Source organism: Macaca thibetana, chromosome 11 (genome assembly GCF_024542745.1).
Source record: "Macaca thibetana thibetana isolate TM-01 chromosome 11, ASM2454274v1, whole genome shotgun sequence".
NCBI lineage: Eukaryota > Metazoa > Chordata > Mammalia > Primates > Cercopithecidae > Macaca > Macaca thibetana.
In genome coordinates this window covers 114,618,235-114,644,817 of record NC_065588.1, presented here as the reverse complement: position 1 = coordinate 114,644,817, position 26,583 = coordinate 114,618,235, and the positions used below count along the sequence as shown (strand labels likewise).

Sequence of the window (26,583 nt, the reverse complement as noted above, 5' to 3'; positions counted from 1 at the left end):
CCCATGGCTAGCTTTAAACACTTCTGTAATCAATTTTATTGCGTTACAAATGATTTCCCTGAATTTATTTGTCTTTTCTACCCTGGCAGGCTCAGCCTCAAGTCACTGAGGATGCCTCCTGTCCCAGTTAAGATTCTGGCTGTAAAACTGCCTGGCCAAACAATATCAATTGCTTGTCAATAATTAGGATGCCAAATCACAGGAAAGGTGATGATACCCTTTCCCACAGATGGAAAGGGAGCAGCTATAAACGGATAATATTTCCCACTAGCCTAATGAAGGCTCCCAAACATCTGGTGGCTCTAGCAGACAGCGATGAGGCATCGATGCCAGTCACAGCCACTATCAAAGGAAATGGTGTGCAGGTCCAAAAGCCGGCAGACTGGTACCAGACAAGGTACCACGTTGCTACTGGTCTAATTAAATAAGCACTTCCACAAGAATAAGACTATACTGCCTGAAGCTGTGTTTTGGCATCCATTCTCACAAAAAAAAAAAAATTTCTGAGCTGCTTTCAGAGGCCTTCAAAGAGCTCACTTCTTTTGCCAAGTCTTTCTACAAGGAAGCTAACAGACGAGAGATTTTTCAAAAGTCAGACCCCACCTCAGGCACAACCACATTCTCTTAAGTGTACCATGAGGATTGGAGCCAGAGGTCTGTGTCAGTCAGAAGGCCAAGCTGGTTCACAACACCAGGAATATACGGAGGGGAACAAAGATCTTAACTGGCTACTTTTAATTTCAAAGTCAGCCCTGAGAACATCCACAAAAACACTGCATGCATTTCCTATGGAACCCTGCTAAAATCAGACACGCCAGAGCCCCAGCACTTTCTGAATTGTAAGAGTTAAATTTGGGGATGTACAGAAAGGCATGCCACCTCCATATCCAAGTGACAAACTCACCACTGACTTGCCTTGCAGTATTTGCCAAGTTCCAAAATAGCGAGTTCAAGCCAATTCCCTATATCCTTCTAGGAATCATCAGTCTACATATGGCAACAGAAGAGTCGGCCCATATTGTTTCTCCCTGAAACCTGCCTACAACCTGCTGAGTTCCCATATGTGGATTACTAAATCCTAGAAGGTTAGAAAGGGATTGGCTCTGAGTCTCATGTAACTTTCCTACCTCCATGGGAAAATAGTTCAGTTTAGCTATCCTGTTGGAATCATATCAAGTCTTTCTGAAATGTTCACAGTAACACCTGGCAGGAGAGATCTAATAGCACAGAAGATAGAGCCAAAAGCTTTTGTTCTTACATCTAGGTCAAAGGAAGACAATACCTCTTCTGTAATTAAGGCAGACCGGAAAAAAACAAAGCAGAGGGATTCCCATCACCACAGGGGACTTGGGTAAGCAATGTGGGGACATAACCAAGATACAAATGGCAGCGGACCCAGGAATTAAGTAGAGCCTAAGCCAGAGCTTGCCATTACTATTAAAAGTCTAGCAACTATTGAAGACCTGTTATGCACAGGACACTGTACTAGGCACTCATATGTCTAACCACAATCCTGTGAGAGGGTATGATCAGCCCCATTTCATACAGGAGAAAACAGACTCAGAGAAGTTAAGCAGCTTAACCAAGGTCACACAGCCAATAGAAGGTGGAGGAGGAACTCTCATTTATAAGGTCAAAACCCACTCTCCACCTTGCTCTGCTCTTGAGATGTAAGACAAAAGTAACTGGAACAGCCCTTCACAGCCCCGCTCAGGACCCCCAGGATCCCACCCCATAGGGCCTTCCTACCTCCAGTCAGTTCCATTGTCAGCTTTTCGTTTTCAATCATTTTCTTCTTTTCTTCTAGCTCAGCAATCAGGTTCTCTTTCAGCTCAACCTTCTTGTCTTCAAATTCTTTCACTGCTGCCTTCTTTTCTTTAATGTAATTTCGTTCCACTTGTTCAGTCTGAGCAAAAGAGAAACACAGGCTGGGAGTACACGGCCCTGGAAACCATGGCTCCAACTCAAAGTCTAGCCCTGTCCTCAACAGCAAAGAAAACACCTTTGCTAGAAACATGACACACAGAGTTTCCCTCTCACACACACGCTTGCAGTAACGGCGTGTCTGAGAGCAAGCTTTCCAACGAATGTGTAAAATCAGAGACCCACATGACTTTTGCTTATTTTTGAGTATACCTCACTTGCTACGCAGGTATTTTTCTCTCGTCCACATCCTATATTTTATACTAAAACACATTTCTCAAAGGGAGTAAATAATTGCTCATGAAGTTACAGCTTCAAAGGGAAATAGGAGATTCTACATTGTGTATATTCAAAAAATAATCACAAGATATTGAGGCCAGATAGCATAAGTTACTATTATTTTTGATACAGCAAGACAAAAGAATGGAACATCATTTAGTAAGTGTCTGAACCCCAAAGTACACAAATATTGATATTATACTAAGACAAAAGTTGTATATGCCTCTGCTTTTCAAATCTCGCCATTGTGGTGAGTGACATCGGGGCCTGTGGTGGGCTAGGGATGTGTGTACCTCACTTGAGTATACCTTCAGGCTGATCACGTGATCCTTCCAGCTGAGTGACTATGGGCATCAAACTGATTTAAGGAAAGTGGGTTCCAATAATGTGGCTCTGAAAAACCACGACTTTCTCCAAAAGTGACCCCCACACAACATGCTAGCCACCCTGGGAGCAGTACATCACTAAAGATACAGGCCCTCATCTCTGGATCACAGCACAGAGTCTGACACAGAACCAGCACTCAGGTGTCCATAGAATGAAAGGAAAAATTAGAAATCTGTCTTTTTTTACTGGCCCAGAGAGTTGCAGCTGTAAAACAGAACCGCTGAGCCGATTCAGAGACTGAACTGCTTCAAGGACCAATATCAAACTATTAGGCCGTTATAACTTAGAGACTTCCAAACAGCTCTAATGCGGGATAAAAGTCAATAAGCAGTGAGGGGTGAGTATTCCTTATTCCCTTGTGATAAGCAGAGGCTGCTCAACAACCAATGACCAGACAGGATATCTGAGCTGAGACCAAATGTCCTTTAGTCAAACAGAACAGTGGTGAAGGCTTCCAAACCATCTACTTGGTGATAGAAGGAAAAGCCACCAGATCAGGACTGCAAGATTCCAGTCTCAGAAAGGGCCTGCAAACCCAGAAGATCTGTGGTACTTACTTCCAGCTGGAGGAAGAGTTCTGCAAGAGATAAAAAGTGTAATTAGATTTGCTAGGCTGTGCCACCTTTCTAGACAGTGATGTTAGCATTCATTTAGAAGCAGTAATTGCTTTCTGAAAGCATGTTACACAGAGCAAATGTTTTCATCAGTGAAATGTTGATATACACGAAGGGAAAGGACGCAAGAAGTACTCAAGTCTAGTTAAAATGTGGCCCTGCCAGCCAGCCAACATGGCGAAACCCGTCTCTACTAAAAATACAAAAATTAGCCAGGCATGGTGGCAGGCACCTGTAATCCCAACTACTCGAGAGGCTGAGGCAGGCAGGAGACTCACTTGAACCTGAGAGGCAGAGGTTGCAGTGAGCCGAGATTGTGCCACTGTACTACAGCCTGGGTGACAGAGCGAAAACTGGTCAAAAAAAAAAAAAAAATACGTGGCCCTGAACATACCAGCTGTGGCAGTTCCACCTGAGGGTAAAAAACGTGCAGCAGGAACGAAACTCCCCTGGCAAAATAAACTTATCCCTTCTTTCACTCAGTTCAGCCGCCAACAGTCCCCATAGTAGCAGGATGGGTCAAGAAGAAATAATGTAATTACTCCAGAAACAGAGTGGATATGACGTTTTAAAGCAGTGGTCCCCAACCTTTTTGTCACCAGGGACCAGTTTGGTGGAAGACAATTCTCCCACGGACTGGGACAGGGCAGGGGGTCAGGCGTTGGGTGAAGGGAGGCAGCTCAGTGTTCTGCAGCCTGGGGGCTGGCAACCCCTGGTTTTTTGGTGGGGTTGGTTTTTTTGAGAAAGAGTCTCACTCTGTCACCCAGGCTGAAGTGCAGTGCCATGATCTTGACTCACAGCAACCTTCACGTCCTGGGTTCAAGCAATTCTACTGCTTCAGCCTCCCAAGTAGCTGGGATTAAAGGTGCGAACCACCACGCCTGGCTTATTTTTGTATTTTTAGTAGAGACAGGGTTTCACCATGTTGGCCAGGCTGGTCTTGAACTCCTGACCTCAGGTGATCCACCGGCCTCAGCTCCCAGAGTGCTGGGATTACAAGCGTGAGCCACTACATCTGGCCAAGACCCCCTTTTTAAAGCACTATATGAAGGACTATGTGTGGTAAGGAAGGACCTTCACAGACAATCCACAGGACAGAGGCTCCAGGCACACCTGGGGTTTCACTGTCAGGTCGCCAAGTTCTGCTCACACTGGTGTCTGCCCCTGCAATGCCCTCTGATCTCCTATGCACATTCCCAAGTTCCTGACCGAATGCAGCCCCCTCCTGAGGCCTTTCCTGCTGACTCTTCACACATCATGCCCTTCAGATGCCTTAAAGCACCCATCTAACAGCACTCAACAACTTAGTTACACCTACCACGTGCCGGATGATTAGTAACCGTTACCTAGCAGCTCCCCTCACCACCAGATTTACAATAGAGTACAAACCTGTCTACAAACCCGCACCAACTTGAAGTAAAACTGCTTCATGGCTTCTACTCTTTCCTGGGTGATACGGGGCTGTACATACAGTCCACAAAGATTCTCCAGGGGGTGCTATTCTCAGTCTACCATGGGCCCCTTTGTAAACCTGGCAAATGCTATGAATCCCTTCCCCAGAAAAAAGGACATATACAAACTCCACAGAATGCTGACAGTTCCAGGAACCCCAGATTAAAAGCCCAGATGTTGATTAATAGTTGTTGACAGAGAAAATTAATTGAGGAAAGGGACAAGCCACTCATTATTTGTTTAGCCCCTGAAATCCTACCCACTTTGGCACTGGGAATTGCTGGGCATAGGAACCCAGGCACACCCAACCCAACGTGATCATTCCTGTAACAACTTCAGACCCGTACCATGCACAAGTGGGCCAGACAGCTGGAGTTCTGTGCCATTCCGAGAAATCATGCCTCGCACCAACAAGCTAAAATGACAATTAGCACTTAGAGGTGGCAGTGGTTTTAGTTAAAGCAGCCAGACATCACTAAAGCAGGTGGATCATCTCTGCAAAGAATGTGCTTTTTAAAGCTCAAGTCGTGACTGATTTAGGAGCTCTTCTGCATTTTTACCTAGGAGAGGGAAATGTGAAAGAACACATGAGGGCCGGGCACATTGGCTCATGCCTGTAATCCCAACACTTTGGGAGGCCAAGGGGAGCTGGGCGGATCACCTGAGGTCAGGAGTTCAAGACCAGCCTGGCCAACACAGTGAAATCCTATCTCTACTAAAATTACAAAATTAGCCAGGTGTGGTGGCAGGCGCCTGTAATTCCAGCAACTTGGGAGGCTGAGGCACAAGAATCCCTTGAACCCGGGAGGTGGAGGTTGCAGTGAGCTGAGAGAGCACCACCACACTCCAGCCTGGGCGACAGAGTGAGACTCTGTCTCAAAAAAAAGAAAGAAAGAAAGAACACGCGAGGACATGATTGAGAGTCTGCGCAGAATGAAGAAAAACAACTCAATACTCACTCTGCTGTTCTAACTTCAGAAATATGACTCACATCCATTTTCTTTCCTGATTTCCATCTTATGCCAATTCCATGAGGTATTAATATTCCCCTCTATAGATGGGGAAATTGAGGTTTCAAGAGCAAATATTCTGCTTAAAGGATCACATCTAAAGTGAGGAGGCAGGATCTGAACCTAAGACCACCTCTTTCCACAAATGCCACCTTCTTTATCTGCTAAAGGGGAAGTCTAGGAAGAGCAACCGGTTGAGGATTTTCAAGACATCTCAAGGAGGAGCTTCAGGAACTCAGAGTAGAATGGGGGTAACAGCAGGGAGAGGCAGGAGGTGGAAAGGCAGAGAGCTAATAGCTGGGGCTGTACTTTCTCAGCGCCCACACGCACTTCAGCCCCTTTTCTATCTGTTGGTATGCACTGGGCAGCTTCTCACTGAGGAGAGATAGTGAAGGGTTGGAGAGTCACTGGCCCAGAATGAAAGATGACGGTGGCATGAGGAATGGCACCCCACCCGCATTCTAAAACCCATCATTACTCTACCATCGCAGGAACAAGGACTCTGCTGGCACCCAAACTGCTGGCCGATGATGAGTGTTAAAAACTCTACACATACACGAGATTTCCTATAATCTCAGGAATTCACGTTTACACACTTTAAACAGTTGTCACATCTTACTTTCTGCATGGTTCTTTAACTCGGTCTTCCTTAACTTTACACATGTGGTATCTTTTGTCAATGAAACACCAAGTTTCCTCAAGTCAAAGCAATGCGTTACATGACTTTACACTGCTCGCAGTGCTTAGATGTAGCAGGTGCTTAATTCATTTTTGTTGAATGAATAGATTTACTGTATACAACCATCCAAAAGTGTGCCTTTTCTCTAAATTCTTATAGAAATAATACTTGGGGAAAATAACAAGAGGACCCTCCCCAATCCTAGCACAGAATACCAAAAGAAACAAACTTAAAATGGGACAAAAACAACCTACAATCCTTTTCCTCAGCCGCACTTCTGATTGTACACCAGGCCAGCCATGCGGCCATGAGCAAGAGCTGCAGGTGCAAGACTACTCTTGGGGTACCAGAGAGAACAACCGAACTGCAAGGAGCCTCCTCAGACACCCTCCACTACTGGGCCATTCCTTAGCAAAAGATGAAACCACTTTCCATAACCACAGTTTGGAAGTCTCTTTTTCGAAAACTCTCCCTGACAGAACATCTGGGACACGTTTTGGAGAACAGCTCTCAGGGCTACATTACTCTGATGATCGGCAAACGGTGGAACATTTAAAGATGATTCATTTCCATTTAAAGGAGCCTTACCTGCATTCCGTATCCTCTCTTTGTACTGCTGATCTAGTTTTTTCATTCTCTTCTGATATTCCTGTAATGTACCTGATTTCGAACATTTAAAAAATAAAATTATTGTGAATATCAATCTGCCCTACATTTTGTTTCCTAAAATTATTCTGTAGCATCAACACTGACTGTTTCACTAACACCAAAGGAAGACATACCTCCGCAGAGTTAACTCTGGTTCTTAACCAAGGCACACAGCAGAAACCACTAGGGGCCTATTTAAAGTCCACCCAACCCAGTGGATCAAGGGTCTGCAGTGAGTGAGGGGGAGTGCAACAGTGCCAACATCTCCACACTGTTCTGATCAGTTGCCGCAACAGTCTGAATCAACGGGCCTTCCTTTACTGGAAAAGGTTCATTCTCCTTCAGTAAGGTCTAGATCCATGCTCTCCAGTAGAACCTTCTGCAATGGTATAACGTTTTATATTTGCAATGTCCAATATGGCAGCCACTAACCATTTTGTGGCTATTTTAGCACTTGAAATGTAGCTAGTGGAACTGAAGAACTAAATTATTAATTAAATTTAAACAGCCACATGTGGCTAGTGACAACATTAAACAGATCAGGTATAGATTCTAACCAAATCACTATTCATTCCATTGCTCTTCCCACAAAACAGTTCATTATGAGGGGCACATCTTGTGGGGGAAGTGTTTCCTGATTATAATGCCCAACCTTGGGCTAGTCCAAGGGTGTGGATCACTCACAAGCAATAAAAGCACATACTAGAAAAAGCAGTTTCAGGCCAGGCACGGTGGCTCATGCCTGTAATCCCAGCACTTTGGGAGGCGGAGGTAGGCGGATCACCTGAGGTCGGGAGTTCAAGACCAGCCTGGCCAACGTGGTGAAACCCTGTCTCTACTAAAAATACAAGAAATCAGCCGGGCCTGGTGCCGGGTGTCTGTAATCCCAGCTACTTGGGAGGCTGATGCAGGAGAATCGCTTGAACCCAGAAGGTGGAGGTTGCAGTGAGCCGAGATCGCGCCTCTGTACTCCAGCCTAGGTGACCAAAGCGAAACTCAGCCTCGGGGGAAAAAAAAAAAAAAAAAAAGCAAAGAAAAAGCAAAAGCTGTTTCACTGACAAGAGGACTCCACAATATGAAAGCGAAGAGCTCACTGCCACAGCTAACTCTCCCCAGGACCTCGCAGTGTGCACACCGCTGTGCTAGACGCTCCTTGTGCATAATCACATCTACTCTCACTTTCTTCATTTTCCAGATCAGAAAACAGATTAAACAAGAGGAACTGGTGTGCCCAAGGTCACATAAACATTTGGTTTAGAAAAAACAGTAAAACTTGATTCTTTGATAACGATGTCTCTCCTAAAAACATCTAGCTTTAGGCACAGGGACGTTCAATTCGTGTTCCACTGAAAGTCCCAAGTGAGATTTCATTTGAAGAAAGAATCTCACACATATTGGAAATAAATTTTTCAAAATCAAGGAGTTTGAGGAATCACCACTTTACTGACAGCAAAAGATAGCAAAATGTACTGGATAGCTAAGATCAGCCAGACCACGTTTTTTTGTTGTTGTTGTTGTTTTTTGTTTTTTTTTTTGAGACGGAGTCTCGCTCTGTCGCCCAGGCTGGAGTGCAGTGGCCGGATCTCAGCTCACTACAAGCTCCGCCTCCCGGGTTTACGCCATTCTCCTGCCTCAGCCTCCCCAGTATCTGGGATTACAGGCGCCCACCACCTCGCCTGGCTAGTTTTTTGTATTTTTTAGTAGAGACGGGGTTTCACCGGGTTAGCCAGGATGGTCTTGATCTGCTGACCTTGTGATCCGCCCGTCTCGGCCTCCCAAAGTGCTGGGATTACAGGCTTGAGCCACCGCGCCCGGCCAGACCACGTTTTAGATAACTCCCACAGAGAAGTGAAATACACAGATTACAAGGGTTTGTAATATTAAGAAGCATATTTAGAAATGCAGGTTTCAATCACACCAACCTTCTTGTAGTTGTTGCAACTGCCTCTTGAGAGAAGCCAGTTTGTCCTGATACATCCTATTGAAAAACAAAAAAAAAGTCACACTAACAGATAAAAACATTCAATACTCAATTCCAAAATAACCTACTCACAGAAATTAGCTGGGCTGTTATGGGAAGGTCATTAATGTCCCTTCAAGGAAGAAAGGAGACTAAAGTCTGCTTGCTGGCTTAAAATGCACCAGCAGCCACAGGGATCAGAAAGGAACAAGAACCCTGGGTTCCTCAATCTTATTCTAATTTTGTAGATTCTCCCATGTTATCCCACCTTTAGAGAACTCATCTAAAACTTGCAACGATAGCAGATTTTAATAAATAAGTGACAATGATAAACAGGCAAGAACACACACAATGTAGAAATGGCATGAAACACAACTCTTACATCAACTCTACAATTAGATTGTAAGTTACAAGGGAGTAAGATTATGCCTTCAGCATGTTTTCTATGCAGATAAGCTCAACAGTGTAAGAACTAAGTTAATAAACCTTCATGTCATTTTTTCAACCACTACTCTTTTAGGATCAGAGAAATAATAGTAATTCAGAAAGAAAAGTTAAAAGGCAGCATTTACTTGCAACCCCAGCCGGATGGGAACACATAGCATACACAAAGCAAAAGCATTTGGTATGTTAGTTTTTTCCTCTCACACCTAATGGATTATAGGCAGTCATAACTTCAGCAAGTCAGCCTGAAGGTAGGTTCCACATATCAATCACATTTCAGCAAATATTTTTGCTTCTACCTGAAAAACACCCCCAATTTAACAGTGATAAAAACAAGATTTGTGATCTGAAAGAACACTGTCCAACATATAACAAGCACAATAACCTTTTGGTATATGTGCTGCTGAAGTGAGCACACGGGCGTGATAACCTTTTTAGTGCTCAAATAAGGGCTGCAAATACAACCCAACCCTCTGTAAGGGGAGGAGAGTAGGCAGAATTTGAGACTCACACATGTCTGACTCTTTTAGGGCAAATTCTGATGTACTTTCGATGTTCACCTTGAATTACACGAGGCATTCCATTTTAACCGAAATTATTTTCTATATCATCAAATACTAAGGGAGGCCAGGCAAGGTGGCTCCCACCTGTAATCCCAGCTCTTTAGGAGGCCAAGGCGGGTGGATCACTTGAGGTCAGGAGTTCGAGACCAACCTGACCATCATGGTGAAACCCTGTCTCTACTAAAAAAAAAAAAAAAAAAAAAAAAAAAAAAAAAAAAAAAAAAAATTAGCCAGACGTGGTGGTGGGCGCCTGTAATCCCAGCTACTGGGGAGGCTGAGGCAGAAGAATAGCTTGAATCCAGGAGGTGGAGGTTGCAGTGAGCTGAGATCATGCCACTGCACTCCAGCCTGGGTGACAGAGCGAGACCCCACCTCAAAAAAAAAAAAAAAAAAAAAAAAAAAAGAAACACTAAGGGGCACAATCAAAAGATCATCTCGAAATGTTGAAACCTATCAAGTACAGGAGAGGGAACAAATGAGTAAACCATGTACAAGTATTTACAAACCCAAGCTATTAAATTTTTCACTTTGAGAGCGCCAGTCAATACCTTTGAATTCAGAGCCTGTCAATACTGACAGATTGAAGAAGCAACAGCAGCAAAAAATTCACATTCATGGAGATCATGCATGAGGAAAAGAACAGGTATGTAAAAATACCTCTCAAATGGTCAAGGTAAACCAAGCTTTTTGCTTGAAGAGAATAAAAAGCAAGCACAGCTTCAGAAATGAAACTGTGAGAAGGATCAAATGAATTATTAAAGTAATCCTTCTTAGGCCAAGGTAGGAGGATCACTTGAGGCCAGGATTTGAAACCAGCCTGGGCAACATCATAAGACCCCATCTCTACAAAAAATTAAAAAATCAGCCAGGCATGGTGACATGTGCCTGTAGTCCTAGCTACTTGGAAGGCTGAGGCAGGAGGATCACTTGAGCTCAGAAGTCTGAGGCTGCATTGAGCCATGATTGTGCCACTGCACTCCAGCCTGGGCAACAGAGCAAGACCCCGTCTCTTAAAAAAAAAAAAAAAAAAAAAAGGCTGGGCACGTTGGCTCATTCTTGTAATCCTAGCACTCCAGGAGGCCGAAACAGGAGAAATGCTTGAGCTCAGGCATTCGAAACCAGCCTGAGTAACACAGTGAGACCTTATTTCTACTAAAAATTCTAAAAATCAGCTGGGCATGGTGGCACGTGCCTGTTGTCCGAGCTATTTGGAAGGCTGAGGTGGGAGGATCAATGGATTGAGCCCTGGAGGTTGAGACTGCAGTGAGCTGCTATCACACCACTGCACTCCAGCCCAGGCAACAAAGCAAGATCCTATCTCAAAAAAAAAGTGGCCCAGCACGATGGCTCAGACCTGTAATCTCAACACGACAGGAGGCTGAGGCAGGCCCTGAGGTCAGGAGTTCAAGACCAGCCTGGCCAACATGGTGAAACCCCGTCTCTACTAAAAATACAAAAAAAAAAAAAAAAAAAAAAAAAAAAAAAAACTCAGCCAGCCGTGGTGGCACATGCCTATAGTCCCAGCTACTCAGGAGGCTTAGCCACGACAATCACTTGAACTCAGGCGGTGGAGGTTGCACTGAGCCGAGATTGTGCCATTGCACTCCAGCCTGGGTGACAGAGTGAGACTCTGCTTCAAAAAAAAAAAAAAAAGTACTCCGTCTTTATTCAGCACTGGTTAGACCCAGCTGAATTACCCCTTTGAATTTTAAAGCACAAAAACAATGGGAGAACCCAGAGGATGGCCACAAAACATTTGCAAAAAGGACCTAAAGGGAAAGGAACGTGGATCATCTTGTTAAAAGGTAAAGAACTTTAAAAATCTGACACATTCAACAAATACATATTAAATATACTTTATACCGTTTTCCATCTGGGTGTACCCTAAAAGTGAGTGAGGTTTTTGTTTCTCTTGAATCTGTTCAGTTGTGGCTCTGTCTGAAGACAATGAGGAGGCTTGGGTGAGAGCATGTGCAAACACAGACAGAGCACTGGCCTGAGAGTCAGCATGTGGCCAGGCAGGGTGGCTCACGCCTGTAATCCCAGCACTTTGGGAGACCAAAGCGGGTGGATTACCTGAGGGCAAGAGCTTTGACATCAGCCTGGCCAACATGGAGAAACCCCGTCTCTATTAAAAATACGAAAACTATTAGCCAGGCGTGGTGGCATGTGCCTGTAGTCCTGGCTACTCGGGAGGCTGGGGCAGGAGAATTGCTTGAGCCCAGGAGGCAGAGGTTGCAGTGAGCCGAGATCATGCCACTGCACTCCAGCCTGGGCAACAGAGCGAGACTCGGTCTCCACAAAAAATAAATAAATACATACAAAAATTAGCCAGGCATGGTGGTACATGCCTGTAATCCCAGCTACTTGGGAGGCTGAGGCAGGAGAATCACTTGAACCTGGGAGGTGGAGGTTGCGGTGAGCCAAGATTGCGCCACTGCACTCCAGCCTGGGAGACTGAGTGAGACTCTTGTCTCAAAAAAAAAATTAAATAAATAAATACAAATAAATAAATAAATGAGAGTCAGCAGCCCTGCTTTTCAACTGGGGCTTCTCTGAGCTCTCCAGGCCTCCAGCACCTTGTGTAGCACGTTAGTGCAGTGAGTTCACACTCATCTGAGAACCAGCTGCTTCAAGACACCAATTATCCTCTCTGTGCATTGGTTTGCCCACTAAAAAAGAAAAAAAAAAAAAGGCCGGGCACAGTGGCTCACGCCCATAATCCCAGCACTTTGGAAGGCCGAGGTGGGCAGATCACGAGCTCAGGAGTGCGAGACCAGCCTGGCCAACGTGGTGAAACCCCGTCTCTACTAAAAATACAAAACTTAGCTGGGCGTGGTAGCATGCACCTGTAGTCCCAGCTACTCAGGAGGCTGAGGCGGGAGAATCATTTGAGCCTGGGAGGCGGAGGTTGCAGTGAGCCGAGATCCTGCCACTGCACTCCAGTATGGGCGACAGAGCGAGGCTCTATCTCAAAAAAAAAAAAAACAGTAAGTGGTAAAAGGTCCTTTCCTGTTGTACGGCCTCATTCCCTCCCCTGTGTCCATTGCCCTCAAGATTCTTTCTAGGGAGTACTCAACAGAGTCTTATAATGTGAAGAATGATTAAATGTAATTAATTTAAAGTGGAGAAATTGCAAATACACATGGTCTTTGGAAGCGCTATGGTCAAAATCATACACACAAGGTCACTACAGATTAAGTATCCCTTATCTGAAATGCTTTGGGATCAGAAGTGTTTTGGATTTTTTCAAATTTTAGATTATTTGCAATATACTTACCAGCTGAGCACCCCAAATCCAAAACTCGGAAATCTGAAATAGTGCAAGGAGCATTTCCTTTGAGCATCATGCTGGCACTCAGGAAGTTTTAGTTTTGGGAGCATTTGAGATTTCAGATTTAGGATGCTCAATGTATAAAAAGATTTTGTTGTCAATTCTATGTTCCAGTAAAGACACAGGCAAATCATACTCACTGTTCCTTCATTTCTACGTAGTCTTCTTCATCATGCTTTGCCAGGTCAGTTTCACTAGCATCCTCAGTGTCTGAATAAAGTTAGGAAAGAGGGGCTAGTTAAAATCATAATTCACAGAGCTGGCATCACCTGACACAGAGTAGGCACTCAATAAACTCCTGTAAAATCAATTTCTATTCAATGCAGGCTGGCACAAAGCCATCCATGAAAAACATTACATACAGTTAGTAGGCCATCCCTATCTGCAAACGTGAAACCTGTGGACATGGAAGGCCAATGCAAAGAATTTGAGTATCCTGAGGTTATGATATCCATCAAGTCCCGGAACCAGTCCCCCATGAATACTGAGGGACAGCTGTACTTCTGAAAAGAAAAGGCCATTTCCAACTTACGGTCAGATTTATGCAAAAAGCTTGCCTTTACCTGAAATGCAGCCACAGAATAGGGTGTCTCAGACACAGGCAGTTATGGTGAAGGCTGCTACTTCTGCAGAAACAACAATGCCAGCAATTTAAGAAAGGAGATGCGGGCGTAAGACCGGATACTGCAAGCAGTCAAGCCTTACTCACTGTTCCAGAAAAAAACCAGTATGTACATTCTCTCTTGATACATACCCAGTTGGAACCTTTCACACATTTTACATCAGGATACATGATTGTCCCTCAGTATCCGCGGGGGAATGGTTCCTGCAACTCCCTTGGATACCAAAATCCTGAGTTGCTCGTCTTTGACAAAATGGCACAGTATTTGCATATAACCTACGCACATCTTCCAGTATACTTTTTTTTTTTTATGAGACACAGTCTCATTCTGTCACCCAGGCTGGAGTGCAGTGGCACGATCTCGGCTCACTGAAACCTCCACCTTCTGGGTTCAAACGATTCTCCTGCCTCAGCTTCCCAAATAGCTGGGATTACAGGGGTGCACCACCACGCCCAGCTAATTTTTGTATTTTTAGTAGAGACGGAGTTTCACCACGTTGGCCAGGCTGGTCTCGAACTCCTGGCCTCAACTGAACCGCCTGCCTCGGCCTCCCAAAGTGCTGGGATTACAGGCATGAGCCACCATGCCCGGACAACAGTACAGTTTAAATCATCTCTAGATTACTTACAATATCCAGGCCAGGCATGGCGGCTCATGCCTGTAATCCCCGCACTTTGGAAGGCCAAAGCGGGTGAATCACCTGAGGCCAGGAGTTCCAGACCATCCTGGCCAACTTAGAGAAACCCCATCTCTACTAAAAACACAAAAGTTAAGGCCGGGTGCATTGGCTCACGCCTGTAATCCCAGCACTTTGGGAGGCCAAAGCAGGTGGTTTACCTGAGGTCGGGAGTTTGAGACCAGCCTGACCAACATGGAGAAACCCCCTCTCTACTCAAAATACAAAATTAGCTGGGGGTGGTGGCGCATGCCTGTAATCCCAGCTACTCCCAGCTACTTGACAGGCTGAGGCAGGAGAACGGCTTGAGCTGAGATCGCACCATTGCACTCCACCCTGGGCAACAAGAGCGAAACTCCATCTCAAAAAAAAAAAAAAAAAAAAAGAACAAAACAAACAACAAATAAAACCCCAAAAATTAGCCAGGCATGGTGGCAGGTGCCTGTAATCCCAACGACTCCGGAAGCTGAGGCAGGAGAATTGCTTGAACCCCGGAGATGGAGGTTGCAGTGAACTGAGATTGTGACACTGCACACCAGCCTGGGTGACAGAGTGAGACTCCACCTCAAAAAAAAAAAAAAAGGTTACTTACAATATCCAATAAAATGTAAATACTATGTAAGTAGTTGTTACACTACACTGTTTAGGAATAACAAAAAAAGTCTGCACATGTTCAGTACGGATTCAATTTTTTCCGGAATATTTTTGAGCTGCGCTTGGTTGAATTCACAGATGTAGAATTCACAGACATGGAGCACCAACTGTATACAATAAAAAAGGTAATCTGACACAAATAAATATTTTCCAAGTTACAACTAAAGGGAACAAGGAGGAGGCCAGATGATCAAACGAAAATTGTTTCAAAACATCTTAAACATTGCTCTTAGAACAAGCATTAATGGCTGGGGTGTCTACAAATTTTTAACAGCCCCTATACTGCAAGGAAAAAAAAACCCTCAATTTTGGCTCCACCGCGCCCCCTCGTGGGGATGAGATGCAGCGCAAGTGCTTCACATTCAAAATCTCTGGTTAAGCCTTGTCTTCGGATGGAGTTAAACCGAATGCAGTCCTTCAACTTTCCATGTCATGCATATGCAGCTGTCTTTTGTAAGGCTGTTGCAGATCCAATTCCCCACAAACCCTTCTCCCCTCCTTCAGTTAAGAGGCCTTCCCTGAGATCCTGTCATGGTCAGCCACATTACTTGGCACTCGGGAAATTCAGATGAATAAAACGTATGCACCTTTCCAAACAGCTGGTCTAGCTTTTGCTCCACGGCCCGATTTTGTCCCAGAATATTCCATTCACATATAGATCTCTATCTCCTCTTTCTTGTCCCTTGATCTTTCATATTTCATCACCTTCCTCCTCCTCCATCCCTCCAAAATAGCGTCCTCACACTTGCCAAATTATAAAGCTCAGTTTGAAAAGCAAGGCTCTGAGACGCTGTGATGACAGTGTAAAGAGCATGGGACTGAAAACACACCACCTGGGGACCATTAAGCAAACCCCTCCCTCTCTTACCTGTTTCCGGGAGGGGGGCGGGTGGGGAGAACATTTACTGAGTATTTACTATACCAGGCCAAGTACTTTATGCGCATGTCATTTAATCCCTATACCGACCCTAGGAAGTGCTTTCTAGGTCAGGTGTGGGAATTAAACAGCTTCATTACAGCTGGGTAAATCGAGGCTGGAAAACTTTAGTTTACAAAGCTGAGTTAAGTGACAGAGCCAAATTTAAACCTGTATCTGGCTGGTTCCAGGTCCCTTTCCTTTAACCAACCTGAGTTATCAATACTGTCCTACCTAAAGCATAGCTGACATGCATTTCGGGGGTGGGGAGGGGCAACTTTGGACTCTGATGCTCTCAGACACAAAAAACGGGGGAACTACACTCGGTGCATTCAGTAAATGAGTTTCTCATTCCTACTAGTGAAGATGTGAGGTTCAATCAGAGACGGCTGGGAGGGAGGACGGGGTCTTAAAGGGACCCCCAGCGTGACAACGTCTAAGTCCCCTCTCCCCATCACAGTCAAGTGTAACGCACCCAGGGCTTCCCCGCTACTCCAGCGCGAAGGGGAGTAACTTCCCCGAGTCCCGCAACTCCCGGCGGCCCCTCCACGCAGCCCCAGGCCCCAGAGGCCGCCCCGCCCCTCTCCCAAGCAGCCCCACCCCCTCCCTAGCGGTCCCACCTCCGCTCCCGGCGGCCGGGAGAGCTGCAGGACTCACCTTCGTCCGACTCGCGGCCCCGACAGCTGCGCTCGTCGTCCTCGGCGCTCTCCAGCTCTTCGTCCTCCTCGGGGTAGTACTCGGGGGCCGGCGGCGCTCCAGCCTGGGCCGGGGCCGGGGCCAGCAGCCCCGCGGCACTCATGTCGCCTCTGACCGCAGCTGAGCGTGGCCCAGGGACACCGCGGCCACCCGCCCTCGGTACTCGGCGTCTGCCTAGCAGCGTCCGAGGGAGCCCCCAACTCGAGGAGCGGGAGCCGCGGCGACCCCTTCCCGGTCTCCGCCGAGCTCCGCCCCCCGCGCCCGCGCTCGGCAACCGGGGCCTCGCGCCGCGGGCGACTTCCGGGTCGAGAGCTGCCCGACGACGGCCTGACTCCGCCATCCTTGGGGGAGTGGAGATGCCGCTGGACGCCCAGTCGCCACAACCTCAGCCCTTTCATCGCCGTCTTAAAATCCTTAAAGTATAGTGGGGGAGGGGCGGAGCCAGGTTCTCTAGAGTCAGGCAAATCTACGGGCAGGCCCAGCAGCCATCAGGACCCCGAGGCTCGCAGGCGACTTCCGGAAACAGCCGCCAGGCGGCGCCTGGAGCTAGAACTAAAGCAGGGATCGTTAGCGACCTAGGGGCGGAGGGTTTGAAGGGCCCTTGGCAGGTGGAGGTGGTCTCTAATCTAAGCAGGGGAACCACGCGAACTGCCCCCTTGTTAGGTCGGAAAACCTAGACATCCAGAGTGTGCGTGATCATGCAGCCTGGCTCCTCCTGTGACTACTTAGAGCTTTATTAAGAGCTAAAAGACAAGGATGCTGATATTCCATCCTGGGGACAGCAAAACAGTATTTTCCCAGCCCTTAGGAATCCTTTCTATTTGTGTAAGGTTTATTCGATAAGATGTTCCCCCGGTTTTACAAACGAGAAACGAGCTGTCGTTTGCCTAAAAAAAAATAGCAACGTCCAGTCTGATTTTTTAGACTCGGAGACCCAGGCCTTCCGCGGTACAGCTGTCTTGAATATTAATTTTTTCAAAGGTGCTTTTTCCTAATCCAACAGCTTGCTCTGAGCTCTCAACTGAAGAAGGGGAGAATTTGCCTACCAGAAGTTATTTGGCTAAGCAAGACCTACGTGGAAGCTTAAAAACCAGGAGAGCTGAGTATCTGCAAGAATTAATTTGTGGGATTCCCTCTGAGTAGAAGAGGGACACGGTGTTACAAGTTTTGCTCAAAGAATAGATTTAAGGTGTCCCTTTAGCTAAGAGCAGTGTGGTCTAGTTGTGTGTAGCGAGAAAAAAGGATAAGGTTTTTAATGGTTTGTCCAAAGTAGCCCCACTTTCATGTTCCACCCGAGTCTCCGTAGGAAACGCAACCAGTAGTGAAAACACATGTGAAAACCAGGGTGGAACCGAATATTCCCATTCTCAGACCTTTTGTGATCAAATTTCTCTCTGAATTGGCCCCCATGGACTCTTCTAAAAATGAAACATTATTCCCATCCCATTTATTTTGACATTTATTTACTACCTTGTTTTAATTAAAATCTTGGCTCTATTTGTAAGGGATTTTTTGTCCCAACAAAACTAAAGAATTTCCAGAATGGAATGCTAAGACGTCTTTCCAGGAGTTCCGAGATCTTCTGAAGTGCCTTCTAAATAAGAATCATTCTCAGATCTCACCAGGTCTGCCATCTATATTTAAACTAGGATTTCGGAACTGTCTCGTGTCCAAAAGATGAAGTCATTTTCTTTCTTTGTGCTGTTGGAGCACATCTAAATTATTTGCAATCAACTATATTGAGTAACTTGCGTTCCTATCAGTAGCAATAATCATAGTGCAGAAAAAGCAAAGATTTTAGAAATCAACAGTTCATTGATACAATGAATTTTTAAGTTTATTTCATTGCTAAATGGTTTCCTTTCAAGACGCTGAGATTTTTATCATGCTTATGTTTTACTGCTATCTTGACTGCAAACAGCATCTGTAAATGGTCATGCATTTCTTTTTTATATGTAATGAACAGACACAACTGAGCACTTGGGTGATGAAAACTTACCCCATTTTTTCTACCCAGATTGCCAGCTGCAGAACTAAAAAATGCTCGTAAGTGAAGGTGGACCTACTCAAAAAAATTATGTTGTGGCTTTAGTCTTACCCAACCTTTAGATTTATTTAATATGATTTTGGACAGTCGCTAATCTCCTGTAAAAACCAAGTTTCCTCAAAACCAAGTTTTACCACCTTGAAATCTTTTTCTGTATGCCTTCTCACAATGGTACTCAGACACCGCTCAGCAACTCGACTTGACTTGAAGTGAAGTGCTGCCAGCCCCATTTCCACAACTTCTTTGCTTCCAGGCCTTCTCTGCCTACCCTAACACCGAAACTGAAACTTTAAAAGGGGACATCACAATTGGAATGGAGTATGATTTTTTTTTTTCTTTTTTTTGAAACGGAGTTTTGCTCTTTTGCCCAGGCTGGAGTGAAGTGGCATGATCTCGACTCACTGCAACCTCCACCTCCTGGGTTCAAGCGATTCTCCTGCCTCAGCCTTTCGAGTAGCTGGGATTACAGGCGTGCACCACCACGCCCCACTAATTTTTGTAATTTTAGTAGAGATGGGATTTCACCATGTTGGCCAGGCTGGTCTGGAACTGTTGACCTCAGGTGATGAATGGAGTATGATTCTTAAACACTAGAAGAAACATGTATACTGTTTAGAACACAAACACATTTTGTCAGCTGGAGTTAAAAAGTTAACAATCGAGGGTTCTCTGAGAACTAAGGCCCTGTGTACATCTGACAAAACTGAGGATCAAAATGTGTTCCTGAAACGAAACAATTTCTTCATCAAATGCTAAATTCTAAAGTCCATAAACTTACTTAGGGTATTAAGAGTAAGGAAAGCAGTTTTCTGTTTCCGGTGTTGATTTGATCAGCATATCCAGTTTCACAAAAATAACACAAATGGGTCTTAGTAGCATGATGCACTTTCACCCCTGGCAGGCACTATCCTTTAGCGTGGATCAACAGGAGTCTCTGATTATCACATATTACACTTGGGTCAAAGCTCGTTATCCTTTGGCCCCTCGTTCACATAAAATCATTAAAACCTGTGGCCCTGGAAAAAGGTTACACTGAATAAGTTTGCTGAAACCTTGTTAAGCTAATAATAGGGTTCCCCTACCAGTCTTTCTACTGTCATAAAAACCTACAAACTGAAAATTTCTAAAGCTTTGTTCTTGCACCCATCAAAATGTGCCCTGCATTGAACGCTTAGTTGGGCAAAGTATGCACCAAGTACTGTGTAGAGATTTTTTTTCCCCCAACGGTACCAAACTGACGGCTGCTGAACTCAATGCAAGGAGAAGCAATTCCCCTGCAAGAGATTTTAAAAAGAAATGGTTTAAATCCAGGAAATTTTTACAAATCCTGGGCAAATAAATGCTATATTAGTTCATGGCAGAATTACTAAGAAAGCTGTGCAAGGTCTAGCGAGGGACTGGGGTCCTCCCCAAAGGCTTTAACATGGTGGTCCCTGGGAATCTCCCAAGAAAAGTAAAGGCGTGGGGAGAAGCGCCATGAACTTTGACCCGAGAGCAGCACAAACAAGACTGACCGCACCCCAGGCGGGCCCGTGGGTTACTAAAGTTGCAAGGTCTTCCGCGTCTGAGGAGACCCCGCCCTGCCCTGTCCCGCCCACCGACAACTCCGCCAATCCTCGGGCTCCATCGACCTCTCGGCTTCCCAGGCTCTATCAATCAAATACCTATATACGGCCCCGGCCCTGTGCCCCGCGATCAAGGAAGGTCAGTAGATTGCCTATTGGAGCCCACTGGGGGCGTGGTCCGGGGGTAGGGGGCGGGCGGACTAAGACGGTGGGGCGGGGCGTGCTCGGCGCAGTCGGGTGCGATTGGCCACCCCTGGCAGGAGCCGCACCTCGGACAGCAGCAGCGGCGGCCGCGGGAGGGTCCGTGTGGCGCCGGGCGGCGGGGTCCTGCGTGTAGAGTGGGGCGCAACGCGGAGATCGCGAGCAGAGGCTCTGCACAGCCTGATCCGGCACTCGGCGACCGGACCCAAGGATCCGCCGAGGAACAAGCCACAGGAGAGCGACTCAGGAACAAGTGTGGGAGAGGAAGCGGCGGCGGCGGCGCCGGGCCCGGGAGTGGTGACAGCAGGTCTGAGGTGAGAGCACCGGGGCGCCGGGCGGTGACAGTGGGAGCCGAGGCGGCGGGACCCCAGGCGGAGTGAGGGCGCGGGGGACCCGAGTGAGGGGAGTTCGGGAGCGGGCTCGACAGTGCAGACTGTGGAGAGGAGACCCCGGGAGGGACCGGGACTGCGAGTGAGGAGAGAGGACTCCGAGAGGTACCGAGGCAGTGGCTCTGAGTGGAGAGGACTCCGAGAGGATCCAAGACTGAAAGTCTGAGGGGAGAGGTCCCCAAGAGGGGCCGGAACAGTGCGCGTGAGAGGACCGATCAGGGGATGTGAAGACAGGGGACCCCCCCAAGAAGGCTTAGAACAGAGTGTGAGAAGACCCCAGGAAAGGCCAGGACAGCGGGAGAAGAGGAGGGGTCCCGGAGAGGGGCTGGGCTGGGACAGCGGAGCTGAGAGCAGGACACCCCGAGAGAGGCAGGGACAGCGGGTGTGAGCAGGGAGACCCCGAGAGGGGCCAGGACGGCGGGGTAAGAGGAGGGGACCCCCAGAGGGCACGGGACAGCGCATGCGAGCGTGGGACCCCGAGAGGGGCTTTGAGCGTCGGTTGCAGGCGCGGACCCCGAGGGAGGAGCGGTGAGCCAGGGCTGTGGGTCGGGTCCCCAGTCAGCACAGCGGGGGCCCGGCGTGAGCAGCGAGGGAGCGGGCGGGGGGTCGCGCTCGCTAAGTTGCGGGAGCCCCCCAGGAACGGCCGCGGCGGGGAGCCTGGGTCGCGGTCGCGGCGTCGAGCGAGTAGGAGCCGGCGGCAGCGCAGACGAGTGGAGCGGGGAGGTGCTCCCAGGGTCTGGCATCAGCGACCTCCCTGAGGGTGAAGAGTGAGCCCCCTGGACTCCGGGGGGACTCTGGAGCCAGATTATGTAAGGGAAACATCTGCGAAGTGGAATGCACGGGCTGGAGGAGCTGGAGGGGCTGGTGGGGCTGGCCGCAGGACAAAGATCTTGGAATGATCAAGAGACCTGCGCTGCCTTACCTCTTCTCACTGACCCGCTGGCTTCGCATTCGTTCCTTAGAGTTTGATGTGATGCCTTGAAAGCGAGGGGCTTCCTGATCTTAATGAAAAGGTCAGGTGAAAAGTTGGAAGGGGCTTCTTCAAACCTCCCCCACTTCCCCCACCGCAAGAAGTTGAAAGGGACAGGGATCCTTTTGGAGACCCGTGTTTTAGATGAATGAGAATGTTTCTTTGATAGACCACTGTGTTTTCCTGGACTACTGGTTTTTCATTTTAGCTCAAGGAGCTAAGAAACTTTTTCAGATTTGGCAGCATATCAGTATCAATGTTTATTTACAATGCAGATTTAAAGGAACTATACTAGTTTTGGAATCCGGACTGTTTAGCTTTGATCTGTTGGAGATAGTTGGAAGGTCAAACTAAATTTTCAAAAGAGGTTTTGGAGTCACATAACTAAGGGTTCTTTCCAATTAGATTTCTTATCCTAAAAGCTGCCAGGATTGAGCTTTAGGCCTAATTCCAGGACAAGCTAAGGAGAGAGATAAACCTATTTAAACCAGACACCGTGTGTCCTGGTGGGAGGCAAGTGTGTGTCTATTAAAAGGCTGAAACAAATAGTGGAAAGCAATAGGGGGTGGGAGGTGAGGGACAGCCTCCTACTCTGAGGGATGTGAAAATTAAACTAATGATCAGGCTAGTCGTTCACAGTACTTAGGATATGTTAATACTGCCCTACCTACTTTTCAAACTCAAATGCACATGCTTTGTTATGGTTGTACCCAGCAGTTTTGTATTTGAATTTTTAAAACCTCCTTTTCAATGTTTATAGGTTGTATCTCCTCACCTCTTCTCTTGGACTGGGTTCTTTTTTATAGAAGCAGACATGGAAAATGATGGTTTCAGGAAAATAGTGAGGAATGTAATTATTATATAATGTCGGTTATTTAGATATTGCCTTTGTTTCAGGTTTAGAATATGTTTTATTAGAAGTCTTTTGCCAGTGTTCCATATGGGCAGTTTCAACTAAGAGGAATAAAGGAATGTTGTATTATTTTCTGAAGATATAATGTAGATGCCTTACATATAACTACTATGTAAATCCAAGATAAAAATTACTGAAGTTATTTTTATCAGGGTGATAATAAGTAGAGGAGATGCAGTGTTTAGGGATTTTATTTGACATTATCTGATACAGAGCAGTTCTTATATGGCTTCAGAGATTGTGGAGCTTGATGTGGTTATGAAAATTCCACTAACGTGGCGGGGCACAGTGGCTGACACCTGTGATTACAAATCCCAGCACTTTGGGAGGACAAGGCAGGTGGATCACAAGGTAAGGAGATGGAGACCATCTTGGCCAACATGGTGAAACCCCATCTCTACTAAAATACAAAAAATTAGACGGCCATGGTGGTGTGTGCCTGTAGTCCCAGCTACTTGGGAGGCTGAGGCAGAGGAATCTCTTGAACCCAGGAGTCAGAGCTTGCAGTGACCCAAGATCGCGCCACTACACTCCAGCCTGGCGACAGAGCAAGACTCCGTCTCGAAAAGAAAAATAGAAAATTCCACTAACGAGAAGTCCTCTCCTGAGTTACAGAAATTATACAGATGAGAGGAAGAGCAACAGCAAATACAGATTTAAAATATGAGACACTATATTTAAGATGTATTGAGTGTAATTTTTTTACATTAAATTTATTTTTCCAGAATGCTAGGTTGAATTCAAGTAAAAATAAGGTCAATTAACTCAAAAGGGTATTTAGAACAGGCATATATTCATTTTGCAATGCATACAATGTATGAAATGGTCTGCGGAAGGATTGAGAATCTTAACACCAATAATTCTACAAAGTAATGGAAATATTTGAGCAGATGCGCTGTCACCATATTTCTTAGCTCATTTCTGACTGGTACAAATGGTCATTTCTTAAGACAGAACATTAAATTTATTTCCTTGCAAGAAAAGAAAGTACTCTGATATTCCCCTAAGTGATGACTAAAGCAGTCATTTCAACCACATGACGTTATGGTATTGATCCAGAGACGTTAAAGAGAGATTCTTTGCAGTAGAAGTTTTAGTGATAGTAAAGGCCTGTAATAACTACATTCCCTGGGGGGTTATGAGAGTAGGGATTCTGTGAAAATTGTTTTCATTTGTTTCAAAAAACTAAAACTATACTACGAGAAGCATATAAATATATGAAATCATTATACCTTTACTTGCTTATTTATTGATTTATTTGAGACAGGGTGTAGCTCTCTGTCACCCAGGTTGGAGTGCAGTGACAGGATGTCCTCTCACTGCAGCCTCTGCCTCCCAAGATCAAGCGATCCTCTTACCTCAGCCTCCTGAGTAGCTGGGACCACAGGCAAATACCATCACACCTGGCTTTTTTTTTCTTCTTTTTTTTTTTTTTTTTTTTTTTTTTTTTGTATTTTTAGTAGAGATGGGGTTTCACAACATTGCCCAGGATGGTCTCAAACTCCTGAGTTCAAGTGATCCACCCACCTCTACCTCCCAAAATGCTGGGATTACAGGCATAAGCCCACTATGCCCAGCCCCTTTGTTCATTTAAACTTTTTAATTTCTTCTTTTTCATTTTATTTTATCTTATTTATTTATTTATTTATTTATTTATTTTTTGAGACGGAGTCTCGCTCTGTCACCCAGGCTGGAGTGCAGGGGCACGATTTCGGCTCACTGCAACCTCTGCCTCCCAGATTCAAGCGATTCTCCTGCCTCAGCCTCCCAAGTAGCTGGGATTACAGGTGCCTGCCACCACGCCCGGCTAATGTTTGTATATTTAGTAGAGACGGGTTTTCACCATGCTGGCCAGGCTGGTCTAGAACTCCTGACCTCAAATGATCCACCCACCTCGGCTTCCCAAAGTGCTGGGATTACAGGCGTGAGCCACCGCGCCCAGCCATGTTATTTTTTTAATAGAAAATAGGCCAGGCGCGGTGGCTCACGCCTGTAATCCCACCACTTTGGGAGGCCAAGGCGGATGAATCACCTGAAGTCGGATGAATCACCTGAAGTCGGATGAATCACCTGAAGTCGGATGAATCACCTGAAGTCGGATGAATCACCTGAAGTCAGGAATTGGAGACTAGCCTAACCAACATGGTGAAAACCCGTCTCTACTAAACATACAAATATTAGCTGGGCGTGGTGGCGCGCCTGTAATTCTAGCTACTCCGGAGACTGTGGCAGGAGCATCGCTTGAATCCGGGGGCGGAGCTTGCAGTGAGCTGAAATAGCGCCTTCGCACTCCAGCCTGGGCGACAGAGCTAGACTCCGTCTCAAAATATAATAATAAAAGACAACGTGGAACCTTACAGTTCCATATGAAGGCTTACGGCAACCACACATTGCAAGTTCTTTTTAATTCTCGAACTGTTTTCAGTCTTTGTTAAGCAGGATGCAAATACTGCCCAGTATATACAGTAACACATTTTACACTTTCTGTACTACTGGAGTCATATACAGGCAAACTATTGTAATCTTAGAGACTACCTTGATATCAAATTTGGTGTAATGTTTAAGCCAACCTGAATAAACATTCTCATTGCCTGCCAGTATTCACATTTGTTGATATCAGTAGCATAGGGGAATAGATGAAAACTGTTGGTACTTTTTTAAAAAATAGATTCTTAGTTAAATGCCTCTTTTTTAAAAATAATTTTTTCCCTAGTTTTCATTTCTTCCCTCGCTGCGCGCTGCGCCCCACCCCCCACCCCCCAAAAAGAAAGACAGAAGGGAGAGAGGGAGGGAGGATTTTGTGACTCTCCGAAAAAAGACTTTTCAGTAATGGATAGTTTTTGAATTCGTACTTTTAAGTTGTGGGATATTATAAGATTGCATATCAGCATAGGGAATTTAATTTGTGACAGTTTAGCTTTATCACCCATTTAATTGGTTGCTTTATTATTTGTAAGCTGTATTAAAAGTTTTTTTTTTACTGTTTCTTAGGCTCAGCTAAGTAAAAGAAACATAAGTGATATTATCTATACACCTCTAATTATACATTAGTTATGTTGAATTTATGGGCCAAATGTGATCTCCCTCATTTCCAAGGTATAAGCACCAAATTAAAGAAAATAAAATATTTCAAATTTGTGTAATAACTGATAGAATTTAATTGATCAATTTTGTTCCAGACATATGTTGTTAAAGTTACCTGCTTTATAAATCAACTTAATATTTTTTTTTTCCTGTCTGACTTGAGCTTTGTTAGGGATATTGAAGTATATTCAAAATCTTTCTAAGTTATTTCTACTTTTCTAGTTAAAGGGCTAATTCCCTGGCAAACAGAATGACTTAGGGGCCAATTTCTTTATTTGTTATCGGAAATTAGTCTCCTAACCATTTGTCAGCTGTCTCACAAATAAACATTTTTAATCCCTAGAGTGTGTGAGAAAAGGAAGATGGCCTGGAATAAACATTTTTTTTGTTTTGTTTTCGAGACAGCCTCACTCTGTCGCCCAGACTAGAGTTCAGTGGCGCCATTTCGGCTTACTGCAACCTCCACCTCTCTCATAGCTGGGATTACAGGCACCCACCACCTCACCCAGATAATTTTGGTAATTTTAGTAGAGATGGGGGTTTCACCGTGTTGGTC

General features: G+C 45.7%; 2 protein-coding genes across 2 annotated transcripts in view; one reads left to right on the top strand and one right to left on the bottom strand.

Annotated features, from left to right (window-relative positions):
• SUDS3 (SDS3 homolog, SIN3A corepressor complex component) overlaps nt 1–26,583 on the bottom strand; it is a 1,028,644-nt gene that overhangs the window by 25,214 nt on the left and 976,847 nt on the right. Inside the window, exons 2-7 of the mRNA XM_050748188.1 lie at nt 16,820–17,153; nt 13,434–13,503; nt 8,915–8,970; nt 6,933–7,004; nt 3,147–3,166; nt 1,750–1,906 (exon numbers count right to left, since the gene is read on the bottom strand). Of these exons, the coding sequence (XP_050604145.1) occupies nt 1,750–1,906; nt 3,147–3,166; nt 6,933–7,004; nt 8,915–8,970; nt 13,434–13,503; nt 16,820–16,961 (517 nt within the window). The 5' untranslated portion in view covers nt 16,962–17,153. The remainder of the gene's footprint in view (nt 1–1,749; nt 1,907–3,146; nt 3,167–6,932; nt 7,005–8,914; nt 8,971–13,433; nt 13,504–16,819; nt 17,154–26,583) is intronic.
• The window catches only part of TAOK3 (TAO kinase 3), a 230,835-nt gene continuing 224,942 nt past the window's right edge, over nt 20,691–26,583 (top strand). Inside the window, exon 1 of the mRNA XM_050747905.1 lies at nt 20,691–20,985. The gene's annotated coding sequence lies outside the window, so the exon portion shown is untranslated. The remainder of the gene's footprint in view (nt 20,986–26,583) is intronic.